Source organism: Anser anser (genome assembly GCF_964211835.1).
Source record: "Anser anser genome assembly, chromosome: 2".
NCBI lineage: Eukaryota > Metazoa > Chordata > Aves > Anseriformes > Anatidae > Anser > Anser anser.
The window spans coordinates 92,403,936-92,430,293 of record NC_139721.1 but is presented as its reverse complement, the minus strand read 5'-3'; the positions used below and the strand labels follow the sequence as shown (position 1 = coordinate 92,430,293).

The 26,358-nt window shown below is 36.5% G+C and overlaps 1 protein-coding gene across 2 annotated transcripts in view; it reads right to left on the bottom strand.

The window, feature by feature from the left end:
- The window catches only part of PDCD6IP (programmed cell death 6 interacting protein), a 29,308-nt gene that overhangs the window by 1,018 nt on the left and 1,932 nt on the right, over positions 1 to 26,358 (bottom strand). The window contains exons 2-17 of one of the 2 annotated variants that reach the window (XM_083827545.1): positions 21,998 to 22,052; positions 20,159 to 20,228; positions 18,474 to 18,601; positions 17,776 to 17,929; positions 14,950 to 15,050; positions 12,398 to 12,514; positions 10,240 to 10,462; positions 9,359 to 9,482; positions 8,480 to 8,657; positions 7,946 to 8,057; positions 7,002 to 7,171; positions 5,953 to 6,201; positions 4,457 to 4,591; positions 3,471 to 3,565; positions 959 to 1,091; positions 415 to 608 (exon numbers count right to left, since the gene is read on the bottom strand). In XM_083827545.1, coding sequence (XP_083683671.1) covers positions 415 to 608; positions 959 to 1,091; positions 3,471 to 3,565; positions 4,457 to 4,591; positions 5,953 to 6,201; positions 7,002 to 7,171; positions 7,946 to 8,057; positions 8,480 to 8,657; positions 9,359 to 9,482; positions 10,240 to 10,462; positions 12,398 to 12,514; positions 14,950 to 15,050; positions 17,776 to 17,929; positions 18,474 to 18,601; positions 20,159 to 20,228; positions 21,998 to 22,052 — 2,238 coding nt within the window. Of the gene's footprint in view, positions 1 to 414; positions 609 to 958; positions 1,092 to 3,470; positions 3,566 to 4,456; positions 4,592 to 5,952; positions 6,202 to 7,001; positions 7,172 to 7,945; positions 8,058 to 8,479; positions 8,658 to 9,358; positions 9,483 to 10,239; positions 10,463 to 12,397; positions 12,530 to 14,949; positions 15,051 to 17,775; positions 17,930 to 18,473; positions 18,602 to 20,158; positions 20,229 to 21,997; positions 22,053 to 26,358 lie in introns of both variants that reach the window. The other variant, XM_083827544.1, reaches the window with a different exon arrangement.

The following is a 26,358-nucleotide window of genomic DNA, read 5'->3' as shown; positions in this document are numbered from 1 at the left end:
ATAAGAAAGTACATTATTCAAATGCAATTTGTTCTGTATACTTCAGCATCTTCAGCGAGATACCAGGATCTAAAAAATGATATGCCAACACTTAGCAGACAAACACCAACTAATTATGCAAGGGATGGCAACAGTCCACAAACCATGGTTAAGGAACTGCAGTCCTATCTCCTCCTTTTGAAAGGGGAAATGGAAAAAAAGGAAAAACCCTGCAACCAAAATGAACCCCCCCACAAATACTGTCAGCAAATGATTCCAACAGGAATTACATAATTAAAACTAAGAAATCACCACACCTCAAGAACACTAAACATATGTTCAATGATAAAAAACGATTTAAATATGTCACAAGTAACAAATAAGTGCTTTTAGATTATGGGATAACACAACAGCATAAGTACTCCAATAGCATACCCTGGGAAACCTGGATAAGTTGGGTAAGGAGGTCCCTGTGCCTGTGATGGTGCAGTGCTTGATGCACCAACTCCCGGAGCAGAAGCAACAGCAGGAGCTGCAGCAGGTCCAGATGGTGCTGATGCAGAAGGAGAACTGCTTGCCACAGAAATCACCGGTGGCGGCGGCCGTGCTGGTGGCTGTGGTTTAGCACCCTAACAAGAGACAGTGAATTAAGTTGGAGCTTCTTTCAGGAAGTCACGGAATTAAAAGCTATGGTTATATGATTCACCTTTTTTTTAAAAAAAAAAAAGAGACATTCTATATTCCCCTTATATAGATAATAATGCATAGCATCTGGAAAGCAATGAACTTTCCATTTCAGATATACAATTATGAAAACCACTAACTCTCCATAAAGTTTTGAGACTTCTCCCTCTATTTCACTTCTACACTTTTCTAAATACACCAATACGTTAAGGAATTATAAACAAGGTATAGATCAGAGTTCCAGCGTACCTGAACCTTCTATTTCCAACCCACCAATTCTGTAGCATTTACTTACCACCATGGTTCTGGGTGCTGGAGTGGGAGTTGATGATGCAGCAGGCTTACTTCCTCCAGCCGGTGTGGTCTGATATGTAGGCAGAGGAATAGAGGGTGCACTGGGCTCCCTAGCAATGCTTTGCTGCAAATCTCTATTAAAAACGGACAAGCAAACATACAGCTTTATTTACAAATTGTTATACACTTCAGCAAACTATATTAAGAAAATGTGACAAACTAAATTTAATATTTAAAGCATAATCAGTGAGCTAGCTCAAACAATTTAGAGTACAAATCACTTTCATTACAGAAAACCCTCCAGCCAATCTTTGATTAAATGTTACATTTATTTTTCTAATAACATCTTTAAGTTCCAGCTCAATACTAGGTATAGATCACTACTCTTGGATATTACTTTGGTAAGATACAAGGAGGCTTTGGTGTCATGTGTTAGCTTCCATTAAATGGTGAACAGATTTTACAGTCAGCTTGTCATGAAAATTCTGAGGAAGCAGTTCTAAGTTACATATTCAGATGGATGGAGTATATTTCTTGATGCAAGAGATTTAAAACTTGAGATTTGACAGATTCCTCCAAAACACTTCAGGAAGCAGTTAAAGTTTCAAAAAACTTCGCATAAAAATATAGTAGACAAGATACATAGCAACATATAACAGCTGGAACTTCATACCTGGTATTCTGAAACGGAAGACAAGGGAGACTGACAAAGGCATACAGTCTAGTTAGCAACAAACTACAGGCTCCTATTATATAGCATGCAAAGGTGAGCTCCAGAGAAGAACAAAACTAGCAACTTTACTGTTAGGAAAAAAGTGAAGAGACAAACAAGAGCTCCAAGAAAACTGTCTTCGCAGTTATCCCTGCTGTATCACTAGGAAAAAGGAATGGTGAGAAAAAGCTGGAAATATTGTCTTCTCTCACTGTTACATACACGTATATCAAACTACTTGTTGCAGACAGTGGAATAACTATTCAATGCTGTTATTATCCTGAAACTATCAAAAACAGTATCTACCGTCTTAGAAAAATAACTAAGAGAAGGAATTAGCAATTTTCTTCTTAAAACTAAGCTGCAAAGATTGGTGGCTTTCAGAATGAAGTCTATTTTGGCCAGCCAGCAACCAAGCACATCAAATGTAGAGCTTAAAACACTATTAAAACCGGTCATCCAGTGGGCAATCATGAAACAAGGTCTCCAGCGCTACATGAGATACCAGTTCACCAAATTCATTTTTGCTATATCAAGACAGAAACCACAGCCAGTATTTTGATTTTAATGGGGCGGAAGGGCAGGTAGGACACAGTGCACAACACATATTTCAGTCACTCAAGAACCATAGGCTGAGCATACTGAGAAATACATTTGGTAGACATACTACAAATATCCCAAATCCGATCATTTCTGCAAACCTTGAGAGTTTCATGTCAGTGAACAGTTAACACGTGAGAAGTAAAAGAGAGTATCATTGCAAGATTCAGCTGAATGTTATATCAACACTAAATCTACATGTTTAACACTGAATTTTAACATATTAGAGACGTGAAATATTCATACCTAAGCCTCAGTTCAGGAGCTTACAGCTTCCAAACTTCATGTATGTAGGAAGGGAGGGGAAAAAAAGAGGCAGAAGGGGTTGTATATGGTTGCAAAGTATTTAAAAACACAATAACCAAGTGATAAAAAGCAAATCCAAGGATGAGGTTAGAAGAGGTAAAATTTGAGGGCTGAGCATTCACAACAAGGTACATGCACAGAACAGCTTCAGTTTCACCAATTGTAATTTTACTAAAAACTAGCCCTTTTTATTAAAGGCTATGTGCTTTGCTGAAGGAAAGCTGAAAATTGGAAAATGCAAGCCTTTTCAGTTATCCGTTCTTCTTACACCAAGTGCATAAAAATTACATTTGAAGCATACTACACTAACTTGATCACATGCAAGGGACAACAGCAACACAACTGTTCCCTTCAGAGGAAGGATAAGAACTACTTCCCTTTCTTCAGTAGCACAGGCAACCCACATAATCCAAATAATAACATAACAGACCAGATCAGACTACAGAGCAGAGACCAGTGTTTTTCCCTCCACCACACTGGGGGACACAGAAGACAATTATATGCTGAAGCACTTAGATAACTTCTCAAACCAAGATGACAGCAAGGGCAAGGTACAGAAATCAAAAGCTCCTCAAACAAAAGAATAAAATAAAATTACCACCAGACGCACACCAAAAAAATGCAGTAGAGTAAAATCATGGTAAGATGAAATGTGTTCATGCTAAACTGTATATGGGAACAGGAGAACAGACTTCTAGGTAGCATTCACTATTTACGTCTATTATTTTTGTAGGTTTTCAAGGGAAGGGAGAGTAGGGTTAACACACAAGGCAAAGAGGAAATAGTCAACACATTCTTCCTTTCTTGTGTCATCAAGTACCATAATAAACTTGTCCAAGGATTACCTTCTGATAAATACTTAATTTCTACAATGCGTAAAGTATTTAAATCTTACTTGAGCAGTTCATCTCTTTCAGTCTTGCGAGCAAAGACAATGTCACTGCATTTGTTTTGGAATTTCAGAAGGATTTCTGTCAGCTCATTGTAAAACTAGTAAAGAAAAAATTAACATGCTCAATCAATACTTTCAGACTCCATGCTAGTGTATTTCTACATACTGACCCAGTTACAGGCATTACATTAATGCATTGCCCAGAACCTGCCATTCCAGTAAAATTTGCTAGTGCCTTTGTATTCTTTTCCGAAGCAGATACTAGTCAGCTCTTGTCCTTACCTCTAATATTGTACAACTGCACATATTTATAAGATTAAAAACTACATACATAGTTCAAGACTGGAAAGTCTATTTAAAAACAGAACAAAACTAGGTCACTTAGTGAGGAACTGTACGGATATTTTTTGATTTTTTTGTAATTGTTTTACTGCCTTCAGTCAGTTCCATGCATTCAATTTTCATTGACATTTCAAAGTTTTGTTTTCTTTTTTTCCTCTAGCAGACTACCAATTCAATAAATCAGTAAAAGCATTTAGTACTGAAGCAATAAGACACATTCCAGAAGCCCAGATCAAAAAAGCAAGTTAAATAAAACCCTCCTCATCTTTCCTCATGTATGCAGTAGCAGTATATAAAACACAGATTTGATAAACTGATTAATTATTATGAGAGAACAAATGAAAGAATTCTTCAGATAATATGGCTTTTCTGGGTACTTCAGCATTAGTTACTCAGCTGTAATCAATACCTGTTCCAATTTTAATATAAATCAACACTCAGAAAAGCTTGATTTTCAGAGAGGAACAAAGTGTTTCACAGCTGTCAAAACAATCAAAATTCAAGCAACTCACTGTCCTCACTTCAGCAGTACAATCTTCAAAAACGTACCTCCTATCTAGCATTGACTATGATGTTTATTATGACTTTAGATTCACATCTCACTGTGTAAATAAAACATTCTTCCAATTCTTTAAGAATTACTGTACCTTTGTGCCTTCTTTTAAATTGGCTACAAGTTCCACAAATTTGTCATTTGCCACAGCTAAGTTCTTCAAAACTTCTTCTCTTAAATTAGATTCATTGTTTGACTGTTTCATCTTTGAAAAATCTTGATGCGCATTCTTAAAAGGAAGAAGGGAAAAATGAGCAGTGATAATAATGCAGCCTGGTTCCATGTAAGATTCTGTATCTCCTGTTCTTAATTTTACTCATGGCTTCTACCCCCCTTTTCCCAATGCCTACCTTTATCACCTTCCAGCCACACACTGTACTTCCTGATACTTGTTAACTGCCAAGTGCAGTGGCTATTTCAGAATTAAACGTGTATTAATTGACAGGCAGGAGGTATCAACTAATTATCTGTTCTCTTTTGTTGACCTCCAGCTAATTCTTCAGTTCTACTGTAGAGATTCCTTCAGAGAATATACTAATTAGGCTCTCTGCTGCACTATACTCCACTGATATTCATAAAATCATCTCAAAAGTTACAATCTTTTTTAGAAGCTCTACCTCAAATTTGGTTGATATAGGCAAGCTATTAAGAGGACAGAGAAGCAGAAAACTGACAAGAGGCTCACTTGCATCTCATTTCTTTAGGAAAAAACTTAAAAGACTATTTCAGCTGCCAGAAGCAGCAATCAAACTTGTATTCCAGGACACACAAACATCAAAGTAATATCCATCAAGATTTTAGAAGTATCTATGTTAAGAAACGTGTGAATATAAGATCCCTGATAGAAGCAGTGTCCATATTGTCATCTAGAAACAACAACTCTTCAGAAAGGGAAAAATTAAGTGCAAGTTGTAGTCAGAAGTCACAAGTAACCTTGCACACAAATAGGCCCCCTCATCACTCAAACAATTATTCTTATTTGTCTAAGCACTAGGACCTACTCTTTTGCCAGACATTTCGGGTACCTGTCCCTAGTGTTACTGACAAATTAAGACTGAGATAAGTCACAGTTTAAGAAATTTTCAATAATTTTTACTTTGAGCATTACAGATGCTGGAAGTCAAGCACACTGTAAATAACAATAAGAAATAAACCAAAATGTTCTTCAGAGACAGTAAATGTCTAACAGACAAAGACAGGTCGCTTGTTATCCCACAAATAACTATCAAGATGGGATGACAGGAGGAGGAAAAAAAGATTAAACCAAACCAAACCTTCTTATGCACAGTTAAGTTTCTTCAAGGGCAAAACCATCTGCAGAATTGGGCCAAGAGAACTGACACTGTAGCTCTGGCAGAGTCTGCTAGAAATCTGCATTTCTTTCCAGTGAATACTAAACCAAAACCCTCTATTTTTCCGTGATCAGAAGAATAAAGGAGTATCAATTGTTCTATGACAGTCATAAGCAAAATGGAGTAGAAAGCATATCTACAGAAAAAAAAGCTGTAGATTTCTACTGCACTGGAAATGCTGAGGAATTGCTGATAGTTAGTTTGAGAGCAAAGACAACATACAGACGGGTTGTTGTACCTGAATGTTTTTGAGAAGTTCTTCCTGCTTTTTCAAGGACTCCTGCACTTTCTGTGTGTAACTTCCATAAATTCTGTCCAACTCAGTCACAGAGATAGCCTCCTCATTTATAGCACCGTCTTGTGCAAGTGCAGCCAGGAATTTGCTCGTCATGTCAAAATTTACAGTTTTCATGTCATCTTCCAGTTGTTCTCTCTCCTTTTTAACTTCATCCAAACCAGCCAGCAAAGTTCTTAAGACATTAACAACCTAGGTAATAAAATTGTCAAGTTAATGAGTTCTGAAGAATTACTGCAAAAGTAAAAAATCCATTATTAGTTTCTATCTTGCACTCCTCACAGATACTAGCAATAATACTGCATGCACTTCTGTTTACAAATGTTATTTAAGATGACATATTTTAAGGATTCATGACTAAAGACAAAATGCAAAGTAGCAAAGACCTTCAAGCATTCCTCAAGCTATATTCTCCTCTACAATATCTGCTTCCACTAATAACACTGAATTACTACAAACACAATGTTGTTGTTTTTTGTTTTTGTTTTTCCAAAAAGAGATCAGGCATCTCATAATACTGTAAACATGGAAATCAAATACATTTACTTCAAACCAATTCCCATGAGAAAAGTTACAATATGAGCCAGGACTTCCTCAGAAAGCAAATTGGTGTAATTGCCTAATATTTTAAAATCCTGGAAAACATTTATTTTTATTTTTTTAAATCTAATTGCCCCAAGAGCCTGAGCACTACTTTCTACCACCCTATACAAAGTATTAATCAAATACTGCTCCTTTTACAGCTGTTTGTTACCCAGTCTTGCTGTACTTAGCAACTGAACTTGCTTACATTAAGCATAACAAAATATACTCTAGCAGACTTTAAGCAGAACAAGCAAGCAAGTTTTTTGGAAGTTCTAGTCACCCCCCTGCATCAATTGGGATAGAAACAATAGCAGTTAAGAATCAGCCTCCACATCGGTCAACTTGAGTCTACTTTGTTAGATGAGTAGCCCTTCTATCCAAAACGGAGAATAATTTCCATGCTTTACCTCACTTCCTTGTAATGTTTTTGCTGGGTTAGCAGAAGGAATAGCTGCATTGAGCTCTGCCTCTGGCTTACACAGAAGTGCAATTGTATCCCGGTGGGACTGATAGCATTCTCTAACTTGCCCATCTGCTTGCACAGCTTTATTCAAGATACAATGGAAATTGGCTCCCTCTGGTGGTGGGAAGAGAAAATAGGCGTTAACATTTCAAAACCCGTCTCCCACCAGACCCGTTTTCAATGTTCTTCAGCAAGTCTTCATACATTTTTATGGACCAGCACATTAAATGTTTGTGTTAAGTCTTAACACCATAAGTTTCCTATACAAGCAGTGCTTAAGCAAAGCATCTCTATTATCCAGAGAGGCATATGACAGCATATTAATACACACTACTTTGAGCCACTCAGATTTTAAAGCCTGTGCCTTCACTTTACTAAGGCACTGGTACCAGTCCCTCGCTAGCTTCAAAACTAAAAAAACTAAAAAAAATAAAAAATATTAAGTACACAGAAGGCCTGATATTGTGATGATCGTGAGTAGTTTAACTAACCGTTGGAAAAAAGAAAAATCAATGACAAAAGAACACCTTAGGAAATACAAAAAAAAGATGTTAACTCACAAAGACACACTAAACTAAAAGACCCACATAAGTGGTAATTGAAACCAAGTTCTTAGGAGGGCAGCTATCTTTCATTATATACCATCTCTGAAACTTTAGCATTCACACGCGCTCCATGGGTGCAAAAGCAGGAAACTCTCCACTACTGTAACAACCCTCAACTCCAAGTAATAGCACAGATAGCAACAAAGATGTTTTACCACACCCTCTCCTAAACTGTGATTTGTATCTTTAAAGACAGCATCACAACACTGAACGCTACTTCAATTTACACAATGAACATTTTTAGAACATTCCTAAGATCCAAGCCAAGAAATATTAACTTTACCTGCCCTTAAAGGCTTATAGAGTTCAATGGATGGCGTTCGCTGCCAGCGTTCTTTGAATTTTGTTCGGAGTTCATTGTCTGTAGTTTCTTCTTCATCTAACAACCGTAGGGACTGCAAGAGTTAAAAGTGTTACATGCATTATAACCCCTTGTAAACATGAAATAGCTAGTATAGAAAATACCACCAACACAAATATCTTGTATAAATTTAATTCGGCAAATAAAAGATATAGAAGACAAATGATTAAAATCTGTACGGCATGTTTCCCTGCCTCCCCCAACTTAATCTTAAAAAAGAAAATACTCATAAGTGAACATTCATACATGACAGCCTGGTTTTGGCATGTGTGGACTAAACACTTAAACAGCATGTTTTTATTACAAGCACTGCGGTTTTAAAACGCTATTAAAGTCTCAAGCGTTTTGTATAACCGTGCACCTTTTCTATTGCCACTTAGAGAAAACAAGTTGAGTGGTAGTGTGTTTTTTTTTTCCCCAAAGAATGTCTTGAGTGTTAGCAGTTGCTGAGCTTACTTCATCTAAGATTTCTTTGTTCCTTTGTAGCAGCTCAGGCAAATCTTTGATCAGCTGATCAACAGTCTGAATTCCTCCCTGTTCAATCACAGACTTGGACTTGTTCAAAATGGACTGAGGAACAGTATCACCAGAAACATCTTCAATAGCAGCCGGAAGATTGAGGGAAGCCAACACACTGAAAAAGTCAACATGTTATACAGCAACTTGTGTGATGTGTTAGATACCTGTAATATACCCTGTAATAACATTGCTATCCAAATAAATGATCACACAGTCCATTATCAGAATGGACGCATTGTACAACATACACTTGGACAGAAAGGTCAAACTGAATACTTTAAACTTATTCCTAGAGTACACCTCTCCAAAAGCAAGTTTCAAAGCTCTTAAAAGCTAAACAAATCCTAGTCTTCTAGCTTCCACAAAAGTGGCAAACATTTTCAGTAACAACTATCTGGTAAATAAATAACCAACTGCCTTGAGTTACGTTCCTATCTTTCAGGTTGATAAGATTTTATTATTATTAAAGAACAAAATCTTGGGGGAAGAATACCATGTAGTGTAGTGGATCACTGGCTCAATCAAGCTGACCACTGAAACATGAAAATCCCTGTAGATTAATGGTAGTGGAACTCTTTCTGAGCAAATGTCAGATCCCTAAAAACTGACGAAAGGCTGAAGAAAATGGAATACTGTTTGTTCTTTAGATGCATTCAAGTAGTTCTAAATACCACTATAGACCTCAAATTTGCCAGCCTACTACACAGGAATAAAAAACTTTACTGTAATCTGGATGCTGACAGGCTGCAAGGGAACTAGTATTGAGAGGCTGTTCCATAACTCATCTTGATAAAGTTAACTAGAAGCCATACTTACCCATTTGCCAAAGTTGTGGCTTCTCTCATCTGGGCTATTAGCCTGTTTACTAGATCTGCCTTTCTCTGGTTATAGACACTCACAGATTGCTGAACTTGCAATGGAACCATCTTCTCAAACAGGTCTACAAGGGAAGGAGCATAAATTACTGCAATTGCACTGTGAAAGTAAAAGGATACAAACATCTTCATGGCTCTTTAGTACAGGTTGCAATACAGAGACCGATCTACACAGTGTAAGATACTTCTCCTCTGCTCCCCAGGATGTGTTAAAAATAAATCTATTTCTACAGTTCTCTAGCTTAATATAGTGAATATTTCTACAGGTCTTTACCTAATATATTTAGATTTCTATCTAAGGCAGAAATTGAGTTGAAGTAATTTAAAAGCATTACATTGAGAACATCTGTATGACTACAAGTCATATCTTCCTTAAGGCTCTTTTTAAAAGGAAGAAAAGGAGAAAGACAAGAGCAGATCATTTTTCAGAACTTTCCTGTTCAGACAACGAACTGATATTTTGGAGCTTTACGAAGGCCAGCAACTAGATTAGTGAAGATTATATGATATGATACTTACCCCTACATTAGTGTTCTTTCTGAAGTTAAAAAGATTGGTTTAATATAGAAGAACAGCAGCTGAGAAAAATCTGAGAATATCTTAAAAGTAACATTGCAGATAATGACCTGTGGTTTAATCTCCTAGTATATTGGTCATCAAGCAGTAAAAGAACAAATTAGAAAAAAAAGACACTTTCAAAACTGTGGTAAACTTCATAGATTCAGAAGTAAACATTTGCATTTTCATGGCACAGAGGAGCATTGGTGACCATGTGCGTTTCACAAGATAGCAATTACGCCAAGCTTCACACACTTTGCTTACCCATGAATTTCTGACTGAGGGGAACAACAACTGGAGTAGACTTCACAAGGCTAGCTTTTCCAATGGGCTCCAAGTCTTTCAGGTCAGGAACACGGTCATGATAAATGAAGTCATTGTCTTTTTTGGCAGCTGTAAGTGCACGGTTGATTTTGTCAACCAAATCTTTAACATTTATGTATTCATCATAACGAGATGCCACTGTTTTAACCAAGTCTGCTGCATGCTAGAAAATAAAAAACACAGTTAAAATTAAAACAGTGTTTTCTCTCTCTCTCCATTATATTTATTTAGGAAAACAGAGGAGTATCCCAGTTAGCCAAGTGACTTTACTTCCAAAGCATTTGGTTGATATTCTTCTTTTCCATAAATGATGGGGAAGATATTTTTTTGGGTATCAAAATTGAAAAAATAATTTACTAATTATAATAGTTTCGTGGAAAAAAAGACAGTGGGCAAGGGCAAGTTAATATCCCACAACAGTTTCACTATGTGTCCCCAAAACAAAAAAGAAGCAAACATGGGTTAGAGGCAGTAACACCACGAAAACCCATTCTCAAAAAAAGTCACGTCATTTTCATGTTAATTTATGAAACCAACAGCTCGTTTTTGCAGATAAGGTTCAAATCTTGCTCGCTTGCTCACATGCATAGAAGACACAAGAACAGAGTCCTGGTTTTCACACCTGCTACCAACACCTAATCTCAAACTCAAAAGCTGCAGAAGTGTTGTTGAAATCCTACTGCACATTAAAATAAAATACAAGGTCCGATGTTTCTTCACTCCCATTTGCTGCATCTACATACAACTCTGATGTATCTGGCTTTCCTACACCCAATTTATTTTCAGAGTGATGCAGGACAACACACCATCTTTAGATTGTATCTGTTTCATCCTAATCACATTTGTGTTCCAAATACATAAAAACAAAACATGTAAGAGGCAATTTTAGTCAAAATTTATGTAAACTCACACCAGTTCAAGAACTCAAGGTTCTGAGGATTGAGAAGTGGAACCTAAGAGATATTAGAAATATATTTGAAGTTCGCTGACATTTTTTCTATTTTCCATTGTGCCAAAAAGCACTCTAACAGCAGTTCTTTTCTCCCTCCTTCCCCCCTCAATACTATAAGTCTAATTAGCATTTGCAAGAAACAGGGCGACAGGAGAACATACAGGAGTGTCATATATACTTTAATTTGGAAGCCTACAACAACTGTTCTTACCCCACCCCGTACCTAACCCATCTTTGATCTAGTTGGATCTAGGAAAATAAAAAAAGTATTACTTTATTTCACCTGAATTTCTCAGAGCAGCTCATCAGGAAGGATACTAGATCTCTCGTATACTTTAATTATGGAAGCAGCACTGTGATAACTACGGAGAACAGGATTTAAGCTTTACTTTACTAAATGTATTCAAATAAAAAGAGAGGACTAACTTCTGACTACACGCCATTCATGACAGTGCTAAAATAGGTAATAATGACATATTTCTCTTCAGAATTTACTAAAAAAATCTTAACTACTCAGCATGAAGGGATACTTCCTATAACAGAGCATTATGTGGGCTGAACATAAAAAGGCATTAATAGTCCATTACAGTGATATCCTAGAGAAAAAGCTCTGCCAGACAGATTTCAAACTCGAGAGTAAACAACAGGTATATATCTTCATCCATTACCCAGTAACAGTCATAGTATTCGCTATTAGAAGTTCATATAGGCACTTAATTGTTACACGAACATTAAAAAAAAAATCAAGCTCCAGAAGCAAGCAATAAATGCCTAACAGTAACTTTTAAAATGTCAACGTGATAATCCTACATCTCAAAACTTCCCTTGTGCTTTTCAAAAATAATGAAGATTTAAATTGGGGTTACAGGAAAGGATTTAAGTACAGAATAAGAAAATTTTCATTTATTTTAATAAAATTACTTAGGAACATTTATTAGCAAATCTGTCATGTTAACTATTCTGAGATAAGCGTACATAAATACAAAAACGCAGACTTAATGTGTCAAGCAGTATCAAACTGTCCAAAAATCATTAAAGTGCAGAGATATTTATCTTGGCAGCTGCTAGTAATTTGATTCACTTGATAAACATGACTTAATTTTTTCTTCCAAAAAATGCGAGAAAACAAGTATACATTTTACACACCTGTAGCCTCCCAATCTCTTCACCAAATTTCTTCTGCTGTTTCGCCAGGATAGATTGATGGTATTCTGCATTGGCCTGCATAAGGCAGTGCTTTGCAGCCAGAACAGGAAACACCTCCTGGAAATAAAAATACTGACCAGGGGAAAGTCCAACCACATAAACCACCACAGACAACATGGGATGCAGGAAGAAAAAGGAAGAAAAGGAAATTAGAATCACCCAATTAATGGTTTAGATAGGTTAAAATATTAGAGGTAAATGTCAGAGAACATGCGACTTAGCATGGATTGAATCCAGATTTTTTTTTAAAAAATCCATTGCTGCAAAATTCTTAATGGCTATTATATTAGATGAACTACAATTTAAATTCAAGCCATGGAGTCACAACATTTACTCCAAAGATTAGAAACGCATGCACATGTTAGAAAGGATAGTTACCAGAACATACCCAAACACCCCCAAGACAAAGCCAAGACAGTGTTCTTAAAAGAAGGGAGAAAGGGGAGGGAAGAAAACAGGTATTTTTTATTTAATGAAGCGATTACACTTATAACAGCAGAAGGCCATCAAGAAAGTAACTCCAGAATCACGAAAACAAATAACAAATAAAAGGACCAAAAACATTGAGATGTAAGCCATTAAAAAGTCACTTTTAGACTTCTATATAAATGCACTTATCTTCACAGAAGTACCAACCAAGACATGAAGAAAACATAATACTGCACCCCACGGCATTAGACATGGTCTTTGATCAAGGATTTGGCCTTACTGTTTTATTTCTTAAATCAAGGAGCACTGGAAAAGCAGAGTGATGTTTTAAAGAACTCAGGACATAAAAACTTCTTCTTCACATTTGTGCAACCTCGCTGCCCCCACCAGAAATGAAAAGAGGACTAATTTTAAAGAGAAGCAGCTAGGGAGACTGGTTGCAACTGGAGTCTGACACATCAAGTCACCTTCTATTTCACACTCCTAACTAAACAGGTAAGGGCTCTCAGAGCTGATGTTAACATAATAAGGTTTGCTGTTTCTGTGAGTTATTTCAAATAATCAATTGACAAATTACTGTACAACTGGAACAGGCAGCAAATCTATTGTTTAGAGAGATTCACAAGCACAAAAGACAAAGCAATAACTTCATTCAATCTCATCACCCCTCAGAATTCAATTACAACCACAGTACCTAAGCAAGAAATTGGCCCAATCTGTAAAACGCCAGTGAATGTACAAGAGGAAATACATGCACACACAAAAGAACCCGAAGTTGCAGCCCGATAAAATATCTATTTAAAGTTAAGTTAGGCTTTATTTTTTTCCCAAAATATATGTTAAAAAAAATCACTGACTGGCCAACAGCAAAGGCATTTCTGTGGGAATTATTGCTTAAAAATAAAAATGCGTACTTTTACTTTAGTACAGTAGCACTTACAGTTTATATGGCTATCAAGATTCTATTCTACAGTACAAGAAAAAAATGACCTGATTTTTTTTCCAGAGAAAATAATTGCCAAAATATTTACTAAAGAGACTTATCCGGCTAAGAACATATATCAACTTGAAGGACCAGACCTTGACATTTTTCATTTATCCCTAGTCAAAATATTTCCACTAAGTTTTCTAGTAGGGAAGGCATTATTTTTTTGCTTTGTTTTAGTAAATCTAGTATATTCCACATTTGTAACAAGACCAACCACTAAAAGCTGGAATAGTTATTTTAGAGTTCTGAAACTATCAATGAACAAGAAATAATTGAACATCAGCAGTGTGGGATGCTTCCCACAGATATTCAACCAAAAAGCACTGTGTAAACCAATCTCCTACTTTGCTTGATATAACTGTCAATAGTCAGTATCAAAAAATAAGTACATTTTATCCAAGTTTAAAGTAACTCACTGCACAAAAGAATTTCTACTGTCTTATGATTTGAATACCATGCGTAAAGCCTTCTTCATTTGCTCATTCTTAAAGTACCGGTTATTTAGTATATACTCAAAGTATGGAAAAAAAATCTTCCTGTATCCGCCAAAATCAAAGCCACTCACAGTCAAGCCTAAACAGAGATAACTTACAAATATCAAAATTGTTTTGGGGTGGAAGAAGAGGAGATGGTAGGGAAGCAGACAGAGGACACACTTTCAGCCATATTTTACATTAACAGATAGGTGATCAATGATACCATATTCATCCTGTCACCAAAGACAACAAATTTCAAATGAAAACTTGGACACTAGAAGCTGATTAAACCCCATTAGGAAGTGTTAGTTTGAAAAACAGATTTAGTGTATTAAGAAGGCATCCCTAAACATATCAAATATCCCAAGATCCCTTTAAGCAAATGTGTCACAAGTAAACACATCACTTTTTTTTTAGTTGCTTAAGAAAGTGTATTTTTCCTCCTAGATTCTTCACTGTTTTTTAAGGTACAGGTTCAAATACAACATAAATGTAGCAACGACGGTCAACTTTTCTTGAGGATAACATTTTACGTGTTCTTCATCAAGCATGTTGTGAACAACAGCAGATCCCATGTTATTTCTATGAGGGTTACTAACCTTGGGCAGAGTATCTTTATATTGACATTGTTTGTAAGCATCGCCATAATAATCTGCAGCTTGATTAGCTAGTTTAGCTATGATACCGTCTTTCATTTTATCTGGGGTTGGAGAAGAAAAAACAAAGAACGATTACGATTATCATCAGTTTTTGAAGATGACATAATTTACCTGTTTATTTTTAAGCAGCAACTGTATTGCAAGGGTATAATTTTACAAGGGTGGGATCCCGTTCTTCTCTCAATATCCAGCTGCAGCTTCCAGATTTTTTCACTTCAGTCATGAAGCTGCAAGTTCAATCAGTCCTAAGAGAAATCTTTCAGTAGCTGCTAGCATTTATGCAGGATTAAGAGTGATGCCTCACCTTGTACCAAGGGCAGGCTGCCAGTAACATGCACAGTTCCATTCTGGCTTTGGCAGCTCCTTCTCAGACCTTTCCTTGTGCCAGCACATGCCTTTGTGCGGTCACTCACAAAGAATTTAGCCAAAATATAGCCAGCAAAAATATATTCAATTTTCAGCAGGATCTGTTCCCTAATCAAACTCAATATCAAGACTCAAAAACTTGAAATGCGGCAGAAGAGAAGAGACCGGTTCTTTCCATAGCAGCCCATACTGAGGTCAACTTACAGCAAATATAGAAAGCATTCTTAAACATCAGTAACCACAGTTCCTCCAACTGGCGCCCACTGCTTCACAGTAGAGCCACATCCTCAGCAGCATTCCCTGCCTCTTGTTCTCACCCTGTTCCTAAAACTAGAACTGTTAAAATGGGAACACACTATCTATTTTCATCTCCTTTCATAATGGCCTCTGGCCTACACTAGCAATTCAGCCTCCACAGACAAGGCAGGCAATCAATGCAAGTGTTGGCCATCTAAATAGCTGCTCTTACAAACAAGCATTCACTGATTCAGGTGATTTTTATATACTGCCAGACTGATAGGCATTAGTAGGATGTATGGGAGGGGGGATTAAGAAGCCTGAAGGGCATACTTACTCACTAAAATCAAATCCCAAGTGGGCTGCTCATTCCAGCCCACGCACACATCTACAACACTGCAGATATGAGCTATGATGTATCTATGTTCTATGACAGAAATGTACTTAAGATATGCCAAACAGATCTTTTCACCGTGGAACACGATTCAGACATATGGAGAGAAAGGAATTGGCAACTAACTTTTTTGTTAAAGTGTTTCTCTCCAGTACACTAAATATTTAATAAAAACAAAACACCTAAATAGAACATCCTTGTAGCCCCATCTAGTGTGTGTGTGTGTGCTAGTTACATATTCTTTCACAGAGCCTCAGCTTAAACAGAAAAAAATATTAGTACATTAGCCACATTAACAACAGAAACATTAGAGATTCATTTGTCCATGTAAACAGTTTGGAATAGATCCTTCACCATTAGAGGCTTTTGTTTTCACTCACATATCCTTAAAATATCAAAGCTGCTATGCAAGCCTAGAGATGGAAGAGCAAACATTCAGACTTCAAGACACTTAAAACATTAAGTTCTTCAGAAACTCTGGAACTAATCTGTAGTTCTGCAATGAAGTTTGACTTTGCAGACCAATTTGTTTTTTGTCAAACAATTTTGCTTTCAATTTGTGAATAAACTCAGTTCCATCAGAACCAACAAGATCAGCTGGGTAAGGCTGCTAAACAGACTGTCTCATGCTAGACAAAAAACAAAAATTGCATGTAATGCAAATCATCAGTGCAGCAAGAAACTGAATTTGAGTTTTGAGACCAAGTTGTGGACTTATGTAAAAGCAATGTCCAAATATCCAGAGACCAAAATACTGCTAAACAGCCTAACAAAGAACATAATCATGGTTTATCATTTAGTTGAAGGACATTCATTTCTGGTTAAGATTCTTTTAAGATTAAGGCAGTATGGCTATGAGGCTTTTGAGAAATCTTCCCTGTGAAGAAGCATACAAGATAAGAAACATCGCCTTCCTCCACTGTACTGCAAACAATAGGGTGGAGAGCAGGGGTAGGGGGTGTGAGCATCACATCTGACCTTTAGGTCCTTAGTTTTACTTTTGGATACCTTTAAGTTCTAGATGTACAGCTTGTTGCAAGAGAGAGGAGCAGAAAAGCAAGAAAATCTAGTACTGAAGATGGTCCTGTTCCACAGGAAAGTTCCTGGAAGCATATGTTCTTCAATAACTGCATGAAAATATGCTGCTGCTGAATGAGTATTTCATAATCAGCCTTTAACGGTTAGGGACATAATTTTTGTTCTGCCTTCAGAATTTCACTTTCAGAGACAAACTGGGCATTCTCAAATTTAAACAAGGTCAAAGAGTTCCCCTCTTAAAAATGAGGGGCAATGGAACAATTTAATTCCACTAAACTCCTAGGAAATGTCCTTTGCTTCCCTGTACAGTCATTTCTCTAAGTTCTCATGAAATCATTCCCCATGTATAGGAGGGGAGTAGTGGTAAAGCTCCTGTGCACTATTTCTAGTACTCTTGGTTCTTTTAGATGATTTTAGTTTTCAACAAGGAAAAATATGTAAACCAACAAAATCCTTTCTAAAGCAAGGCTAATTGTTTTGAACACAAGAAGAAAGGAAAAACAAATGGAACAAATGCACTGTCAAATGAACCTTAGACAAATTCTAAAATGACATCTGTAGTTTGTTTAATGACCTGCATTTGCAGGTGGGCATGGTGTGGAAATACGTAATGGGAAAAATAAAAACATTTGAAAGGCCATTTACCAGCTCTTAGTAACATAATATGCTTTTAAATTTTTATGGAAGTTGCAATGAGCACTTAAATATTTAACCCAACCATTAAAGTATACCTCTTGTTGCTTTCAAAAAAAACACTTCTTGGGCTTGAGCCAACATAATAAGACTGAGAGTTCCAACTGTGTCTGGAGAGATGTCCACTGTAGGTTCTCGATTCAATGTTGACAGAACAGTGTCTTTAATGTGTTGGAAAGCACCACTTGCAAACTAAACAAAAGAAAACAATATATTATCCTTCACATTCTCAAACAGATTTTTACCTTTGCAAATATAATACATAAAATAATTTCAAAAAATAGAACTTGTTCGGTATCCCGTTTACTGTTTAGCTACCAAAAAAAACCCTTGCAATTTCTTGTTCTTGAAGTTAACTTGCATTGACACATTTATCAAGACAGACTACAAGTAAAAGCATTCTGGCTACGGCTAATCGCATAAGAACGGGAAAAACGTATTGCATTTTACCAAGAAGAATACAAGAGATTATTGCTGTAGAACTTGTTAAGAATATTAGCCAGTCACCAAATCTTAAGCTGAAGGTTGTTAGTTACCAACACTCCTGGGGGGAAGGGGCAGAGGGGAGCTAATATGCAATTAAATCCTTCAAAACTAGCAAATATGCACAAGCCAACACCAGGCAATTAGTCAACCTACCTTTGTAGGTAAGGGAAAAAAAAACACATGCAGCTATAAAATTGATGTTCTAAGATTAATAATAGAATTCAAAAGCATAAGCAGGGGTCCTCTGTACCTGATAGTGTTTGGCTGCAGCTTTCAGTCCCTCATCATTATCTAGATTCTGTTCTGCTGCAATCTGGCTTGCCAATGCTCCACAGTTGAACAAAACACAAGTCTTCTCATACCCCAAACTCGCCAGAGCTGCAATCAAGAGAGACAGTTACCCACACTGTTAAGAAAATAATCCTCAGTACTTTAGCGTCCTGCAGAGGAAACCACAGTTTCAAACCAAAAAATAAAGCAAATCATAATGAAGTTTTAAAGTTGAAGTCCTCTTTAGTCTGAAGGCTGAACAGAGCCTTGTTTAATACTTCCACTAAATGTTTCTAAGTGAGGAACTATAAAGACCATAGTATAAAGATCTACACAGTACATGAAATAATCTGAAAATCTCTTTTGAAGTGTGTTTTCCAATTTTTTTCTGAAAAAAACATCTTGTAGAGGTTACACATCGTTCAAAAGACTAAAACAAAAAATATTATTTCAAGTTTCTGAAGTGCAAAAATACTTTATTTCTAGAATTATTTTATACTTTGGACTGCTTTTCAAGTGTGATTTACTACAGTGAGAACAGCTGTTTAGCAATATTGCTTTTCCTCAGACTCATCTGTTTATGGTTCTACCTATTAACTTAAGCCAACATATTTCAGATTACATGCCATGATGTGAACTGGGTCACTTTTCAAGCAGTCACAGCATTTGTGATGGGCTGGATGGGCTTTAAGGTCCCTTCCAACCCAAACCATTTTATGATTATCCAGAAGAACCTTCTGGAAGAGTTAAGAAAATAGAGCAAGGAAATACATGCAGCATTTGCTTACATATAGGGATGTGGTATATTGTTCTGCATACAGTTCACCCAAGAATGGCTGTAGCACCTGTATTCAGAACACGGCAGTTGCATAGATTTTCAGTAGTTGCTAACAGAAAACTATATGCAGGATACAAAAAAAAATTTTTTTTTAAAAAAGAAGTATTGCAACAGATTTTTCAGGCTTTGTCTACAGCTTCAAAATTGCAATGGTCATCTTGCAACATCAGCCATGATGAACACTTAGGTATAAATAGAAACATCAGAGAATTATGACAGCTGGGCAGCTTTACACTTAATTCAAAAGCATTTAGTCTTCGTTTCTGCATTGGCAAGTGTTCCAAATCCATTTTATGACCCAAAAATTGCAGTGCAGAATTGTCCCTATGCAAGTAAAATGAAACAGACAAACTCCTTACATTTGCAGAAAACAAATATAATTTATTTTTTTAAGTGTTCAAATCTGTTTGAAAACATTTTATAAATTAATAGAAGAATCATTTCAGTGCATTGGCAGGCAGGTCCTTCTAGTCTCTTGAAGATCATGTGACATCCAATTATGTTACTGAAGCCAGATAAATGCTCTTCTTCTGCAGGGGACTTGCTTCTCTTAAAGATTGCACTTTTCAAGAGGATCTGACTCATATAAAGCAATTAAAAGATGGCTTACCAAAAGCCTACCTTTGAAACTTAATGTCATCTTGAATCGTTTTCACTAAAGTCAGCTGGGGGTGTGCAAGGAACAGAAGTGATTTATCTCTTAGTAACGTAGCTGGACTCGTGGAAAGTTATACTGATAATACTAGAAAGACTGTTAACCTTTCAGCTATAAAAAAACACTCTCAAATTTTATCATTAACTCTTGCATTCTCAGTGTGATTACATACCCAGTTTGACAGAGCCTCCAAAAAGCGATCCTTTATCAAAAGCATCTTTCCACGTAAACGTTACACAGACCTGAAAGTTGTGAAAAACATCTTTATTTCTAAAATAAACAATGGAGTCTTCAGAAAATATCCCAAATTTACATACTTATCTTTTTTAATTCTAACAATATAAAACATTTAATTCACCTGTGACATTACAAACACTGGAAGTGTCAGAAAATCATCAAGAGTTACTTAAAAAAATTATTATATTTTTTCCTTCCTGTTAGTTTTTTTCAAATCTTTTTTTAAAGCAAGCAAGATAAATTCTCAAAATAGACCTTCAGCTCCATTCCTCCTCTGAGTGACAGACAAATTTATTTCCAAACTAAGATATTCTTCTCACATGAAGTCTGACAGACAGGTATGGTGGTCACAGTTAAAGGAAACTACCCAACCAGGCAGTTGGGTACTAGCATATTCGGAACTTCTTTTTAATACAATATTTATAACATGATATTAAGAGTGAATTCAATAGCAGCATTGCCAGGAAATGCACTCAGGGAAGAGAAAGCAGGTAAAAAGTGTTTTATATTACACTTCTAGCATACATTCCATAGACAATGCAAATACTTCACAGAACCTGCTTTGAAGTTCCGCAATTTGATTCAGCTGATAAAATTGATTGTAGGCCACAGGTATCAGCCCAGGAAAGATAACAAAATCCCTCATTTTAAAATGCCCTCGGAGAATAACTTGAGAACACACAGTACTGTTCAGTAATATTTTCCTCCAGAAGAAATGCCGGTTCAGGAATTTCTGGTCCCAACTGTTCATTCCTGCTTCCACTGACTACTTCAATTTGATAGAACAGTTTACAGATCTGCAAATCTTGTTCCTGAAGTTTCCCAGTTCTCCACCTCCCAGAGTTAGCAGAGCACCACATCAAAACATTTGCACATTAAAACCAAAGTGTAGGTGGGCTTTACTTCACAAACAAGTGAAGGCAGCTACACAGAAGACTCAAATCAGTTTGAATTGCATCAAAACCACCCCCTTGTAATCCCCTAAATCTGAAAGAAATGTTTAAATTATAACCTTGCCATTCAAATATCATCTGCCAAAGAAACTGAAATTCTGTCCTACTTGTAAATGCCTCCAAAGAAAATCTACATCTCCCCCCGCCACCCACCCCCCACCCCCCCCAAAAAAAAAATATAGGAGCCTAAAGATCTATTTCAGTCTCCACTTGAGGAAAGAAGTTTTCTTAAGCTGAATTCATCCTCAAAACCATAGAATTCTAAAGAAATGTGTTAATTTTTTTTTCTTCCTCTAACACAGCTATAGAGGAACTACGTAATTTATAGATGCAGAGGCAGAAAAATAGTAGTAAACCAGTGGGTTTACTGTTATTGCTATGAATGAAACATCTGTTCTACCTCAAAAAACAAACATCATATTCCATCCATTACTAACTAAAGCTTTTCCCATATAAATTACGTTTTTAAAAAAGCATTTATAACATAGCCTGAAATAGACTTCTTGGGAAAAGGAAAGGAGTTGAAGAAGAATATTATGGCAAAGCACACTATCTAATTTAGACCACAATAACCACCAGCCAACAGCAGAACTTTTCTGAATCTTTAATATGAAGGCAATCCTGGCCACTAGAGGTGAAATTTCAGTGTAGACTATTTGTGAGTACAGACTGAAAATCAACAGAGGTTGGGAAAATAAGGCTCATAGTTTAAATGTCTTGCCTGAGAGAAGTACTGTTTTGTGGATTAGGTACAGGCTTGGCAGTCATATCCTAGTTGCCATGATCACAATTCAGTTTAATGGTTTGACACATCATCTTACCTGATTTTCAGAGAACGGAAACTTTGGTTCAATTGAACACAGCTGATCATAATATCTACAAAAAAAGGAAGAGATCCATGAGCTAAATCAAATTAAGAGTTTTGTTTCTTACGCTGGCAAGTAAAGAAGAGGGTACAACAACCTCCCCACCACCACCAATTATGGGGTTCACTCATAGCTATGAAGGATCTGCAGGACAGACAAATCCTGTCTAGAGGGATCTTTTCAGTAGATGAAAAAGTTCAAAGGGAATGATAATGTGGGAACCCTGTCACAATCCAAAGTAGAAGAAGAGTGTAACAGAATAAGCTGTCACCTTCTGATGAACAATAGGTGAGAAAAATGTTATGGAAAGGAGTCCCTGCATACCTAAACATAGAGGAGTACATCATCTTTGGAGCATGACTTAATGTCTAAAGTACATTTAACAGGCTACTCTATGGTCCCTTGATCTGAATATTATAACCTAGTCTCCTACAATTTGACACCTGTTTAAAGTTCAATGTATTTGAAATAGATGACATTTGCCTTGCAACATATCAATTGAAGAGCTTAATCCTTGATAAAATCTTTCAAGTTCCAAGTTTAGTTTGCATTACAGCATATTATAGCAATCACTGAATTAAAACCAGAAGTTTCCCTGCACCCGTATTTTGTCTACTGGGTGTAAGATGTTTAGGAAAGAGTGTCAGAAAGAGAGCAAGTACAGCACAGTCCCCCACACAATCAATCCAAGCAATAATTAGCAGTTCAAAGTTCTCCCACGTTATACACTAGACCTACACCACTTATTAAACATGATAGGCTACATGCAGAACAACACCCACTAAACTGCCAAATGAAAACACTTAACATATGAAGCCTGTTTTCTATATGCCCCCTGCAACAACTGCCATACGTAATGTTGGCTGTATGGCCATTGGTCAAGTTCTGTTTCTTTAAAAAAGATTTAATATTCCCAATATCCAAGACACCTAGTAGCAGCAAGTTTCACAACCTGTGAAACAGTTAACATTGTTCCTGTTTCCTCAGATTACTTTATTAAATATTAGCCGCTGTTGATAAACATGAAGCAGATGTACAAGTCCCACATGCAAGGAATGTTCGTTTAAAAATTCAGGAAGCATTTTTAATATACAATAAAAATAGTGTTAGCATTTTCTTCAGTAAATTACATCTGAAGATGTACAGGTTTATGGCTTCAGATGAAGCACTGCAATTTAAGGCTTTTTAAAGACACTTAACATGGATTTTAAAGCTTGTGGCAATTTTTCTGTTGTCTACACAAATCTATAAAACTCTATTCTACCTTATCACACACTGCAGCAATGAGATTGCTACTACAAGGGCAGCCATTATGAAGTAAGACTTCAAATATGCCTCACTGAGACACCTACTCCTACTCTATAAATCAAAGGTGTTTTCCCAAAAGAACTAAAATAGTGGCAGTAAGTCTGATAAATTTATACTATGTGACCTGGTTAAAGGTAAGAACTAAGATAATTACTTATGAAGTTAGCACATGAAAGGTACTGTTTTCAAAAACATCTGCTTATTTTTTTTAGTAAAACGATTTTTATTTTTGTCTGTTTTCTTCATCTTTCATTAGATGGTCATACTTTGAAAGCACATTTAACTACTACATTTTAAATACTAACAAGTACAATTTTCTTTAAGTGACCTTACACCCCAGGCCTGATATACAAAAGTCATACAAAACTGCCTCCCTTTTTTAGGTCAAGTTCAATTTTGCATTGTTATGCTCTCATCAGTTTAAGTTTGGTCTGATTTGTCACACGACCCCTCCACACACACAGAGTTCCTAATAAATTTCACTGATATAAACTAACACAAACAGTACTAACTATCACTTCAGTAAATACCAGCGCAGAATACCACTTCAACTTATGTACTTGAACACCTTCTTCATTGTCTGCTGTCTAGACAGTCTTTTCCATTTAGTATTACACAGAAAATGGGACTTCCTATTTAATCTCCTCCTGTTACCCAATTTAATTTGCCAACCAGAAGACGCCAACAAAGCCAAGCTGTCCTTCCACATTCCACAATTACCCTGTCCCCAACTGCCATTAGGGCAACATCAAGATGCAAAGCTTGCTAAATGGCCTTGGGAAGTCAGTGTGTTGCCAACAGACTATGCTTTGTATGGCGGCAGGACCCCGAAGAAAATAAACAGGTACATGTTCCTACCAATGCACACTGCCCCATTTACTACCTATGAATGCCAACAACATGGAGATTTTTGTTTAAAAGAACACAGAACTTCCTAGATTACAATTTTCTTTATTATTTCAAGTATACAATGTTTCTTTATACTAAAGAACCTGAAATTCCATTCAAGACTAAGATTTCTTTAAAATTCTTTAGACCAAAAAAATCAATTAAAGTCATTCACTGTCCTTTAGCAGTAAGTAAACGTTAATATAATGGTAAACTCACATATTAACCATAAAAACAAAGCTAGCAAAGACAAAAATATTAAAGGAAAGGCCACATCTGCTGCATGAGTCAGTAACAAAGGTGTTACTTAAGATTTACAGTAATTTCGAAGTATCAAGACACAAAGAACAGAAGTTGCTGCACAATACGAGCATTGTGTGTTTGGCTCTGCTAACGTGGTGAACTAAGCAAAGTCACACAAACGTATCAACTGCCTGAGTTCCAACTACAGCAACAAAAAGGAGAACAGACGACAGCAACACAGATCTGGTTCTTTAACTAAGAACTCTTTCACTAAAACAGGCATTACATGCTCCCAAATGCTGACAAAAATGAGTTACAGCAGCCAAATGAGTTGGAAGTCAAGGTCTAAACTAGAATTTCATTGAAGTATATGCTTCATGCATTAAGAGCCTGAAATCCTCTTCCTCCTTTAAAGAATCACAAAGAAAAAAAAAGCTTCAAAAGAAGATAAGAGAGACCAAGATCTGTCTTCACTCTCCTAGATAAGAACTGAAGTCCTGAACTTGTAGCTGGGAACCAGAGCTGCGAATTTCAGCCCCCAGAGAATTTGACCACTCAAAATAAAGCCACACACTTCTTATTAGACCAATTAAACTCATACCACCACAGCACCACTCCAGAAGAGGGAAATGGAGTCCTGGTTATTTTCAGTATTAGGGGAGGAAGCAAGAAATCCCTTGAAGCTATAATTAGGCTAAGGGGAAAAAAAAAAAAACACTAAAACAAATTTAGTATGACAGAATTTAAGGAGAAACGTGTACCAAGCTTACCTAGTCACCTTCAGAGCAGACAAATTCTCACAAAACAAAAAAAGCTTGGAAGCGAGCAGGGTTTTTTTCCCGAATTACATTTTCCCCCTTCTGTCAGGGTATCTCAAGTACTTCTCCAAGAAGCATTTGCACTGATCAGCCAAACAACAGCCTGTCTCACACATTCGAAGTTTTACTGCTCGGTGTTTGCCTAGATAGTGGAGTTGCAACTGAGTACTTTTCTTCCCTAAAAGTTCTGCAGTAACTACTCATCAAAGCAAGACTTCTAAAAGACTGCAAAACAGTGGGCATCCCTAGACTAATTAGCAGAAGATTAAGCCCTCTTTTCTTAACAGTTAAGTAGTCTACTGTGCTCCACTAGGTATTATGGTCTATAAAAAGCCACAAAGTAGTAAATGTACGCAAAGAGTATCCACATTTTAAATCAACTCTTCCAACCTTACTTCATTAACAAACCAGATTTAAATATACCAAGTGTAAAAATCCAACTTAAACACAAATCTTGCTAAAGTTGTTAGCGAAACACAAGACTTAGTACAACCCAAATAGCAATAGGAAAATACTGAAAGTTGGAAAGGGAAATGAATTTTCAGAGGAACCACAAGGCAATCTGAAGCTTGTGCTACTGCAGTCACAAGCTCAGCTGGATACTATTCAAACTTGTCAGCAGGTGCCCTCGCTTTACAGAACATGAACAGAGAACGTAATCAGAGTATTTTTACAGAATAAGAATTTATTTTCCAACAACTGTAATTAATATAAACAGTCGGACAGGGACAAACCATAACTTTTCATTAGAGAGAAATGAAAACCTATCTGATAGTTTTCTCCCTCACTTAAGTACATTTTATGCCTATTCTATTGTTCCCATGAATGAGACTGAAGTAAAAAAGGATATTTAACTGTAAAATGAGAATTAATGACTAAGTTCAGACCACTGTATCTGTTCCCTCTACAGTGGAAGTGAATCTCAAACCACATCATTTTAAATGCAGGTGTTTTATGCTTTCTGTGTGAAGCAGCAGCCATGGCCTTTTCCACCTGTGGCACCAGTGAGAGGCCACATTCAACTTCTGACTACTGCCAACAGCACCTGGGCAAGTCGAA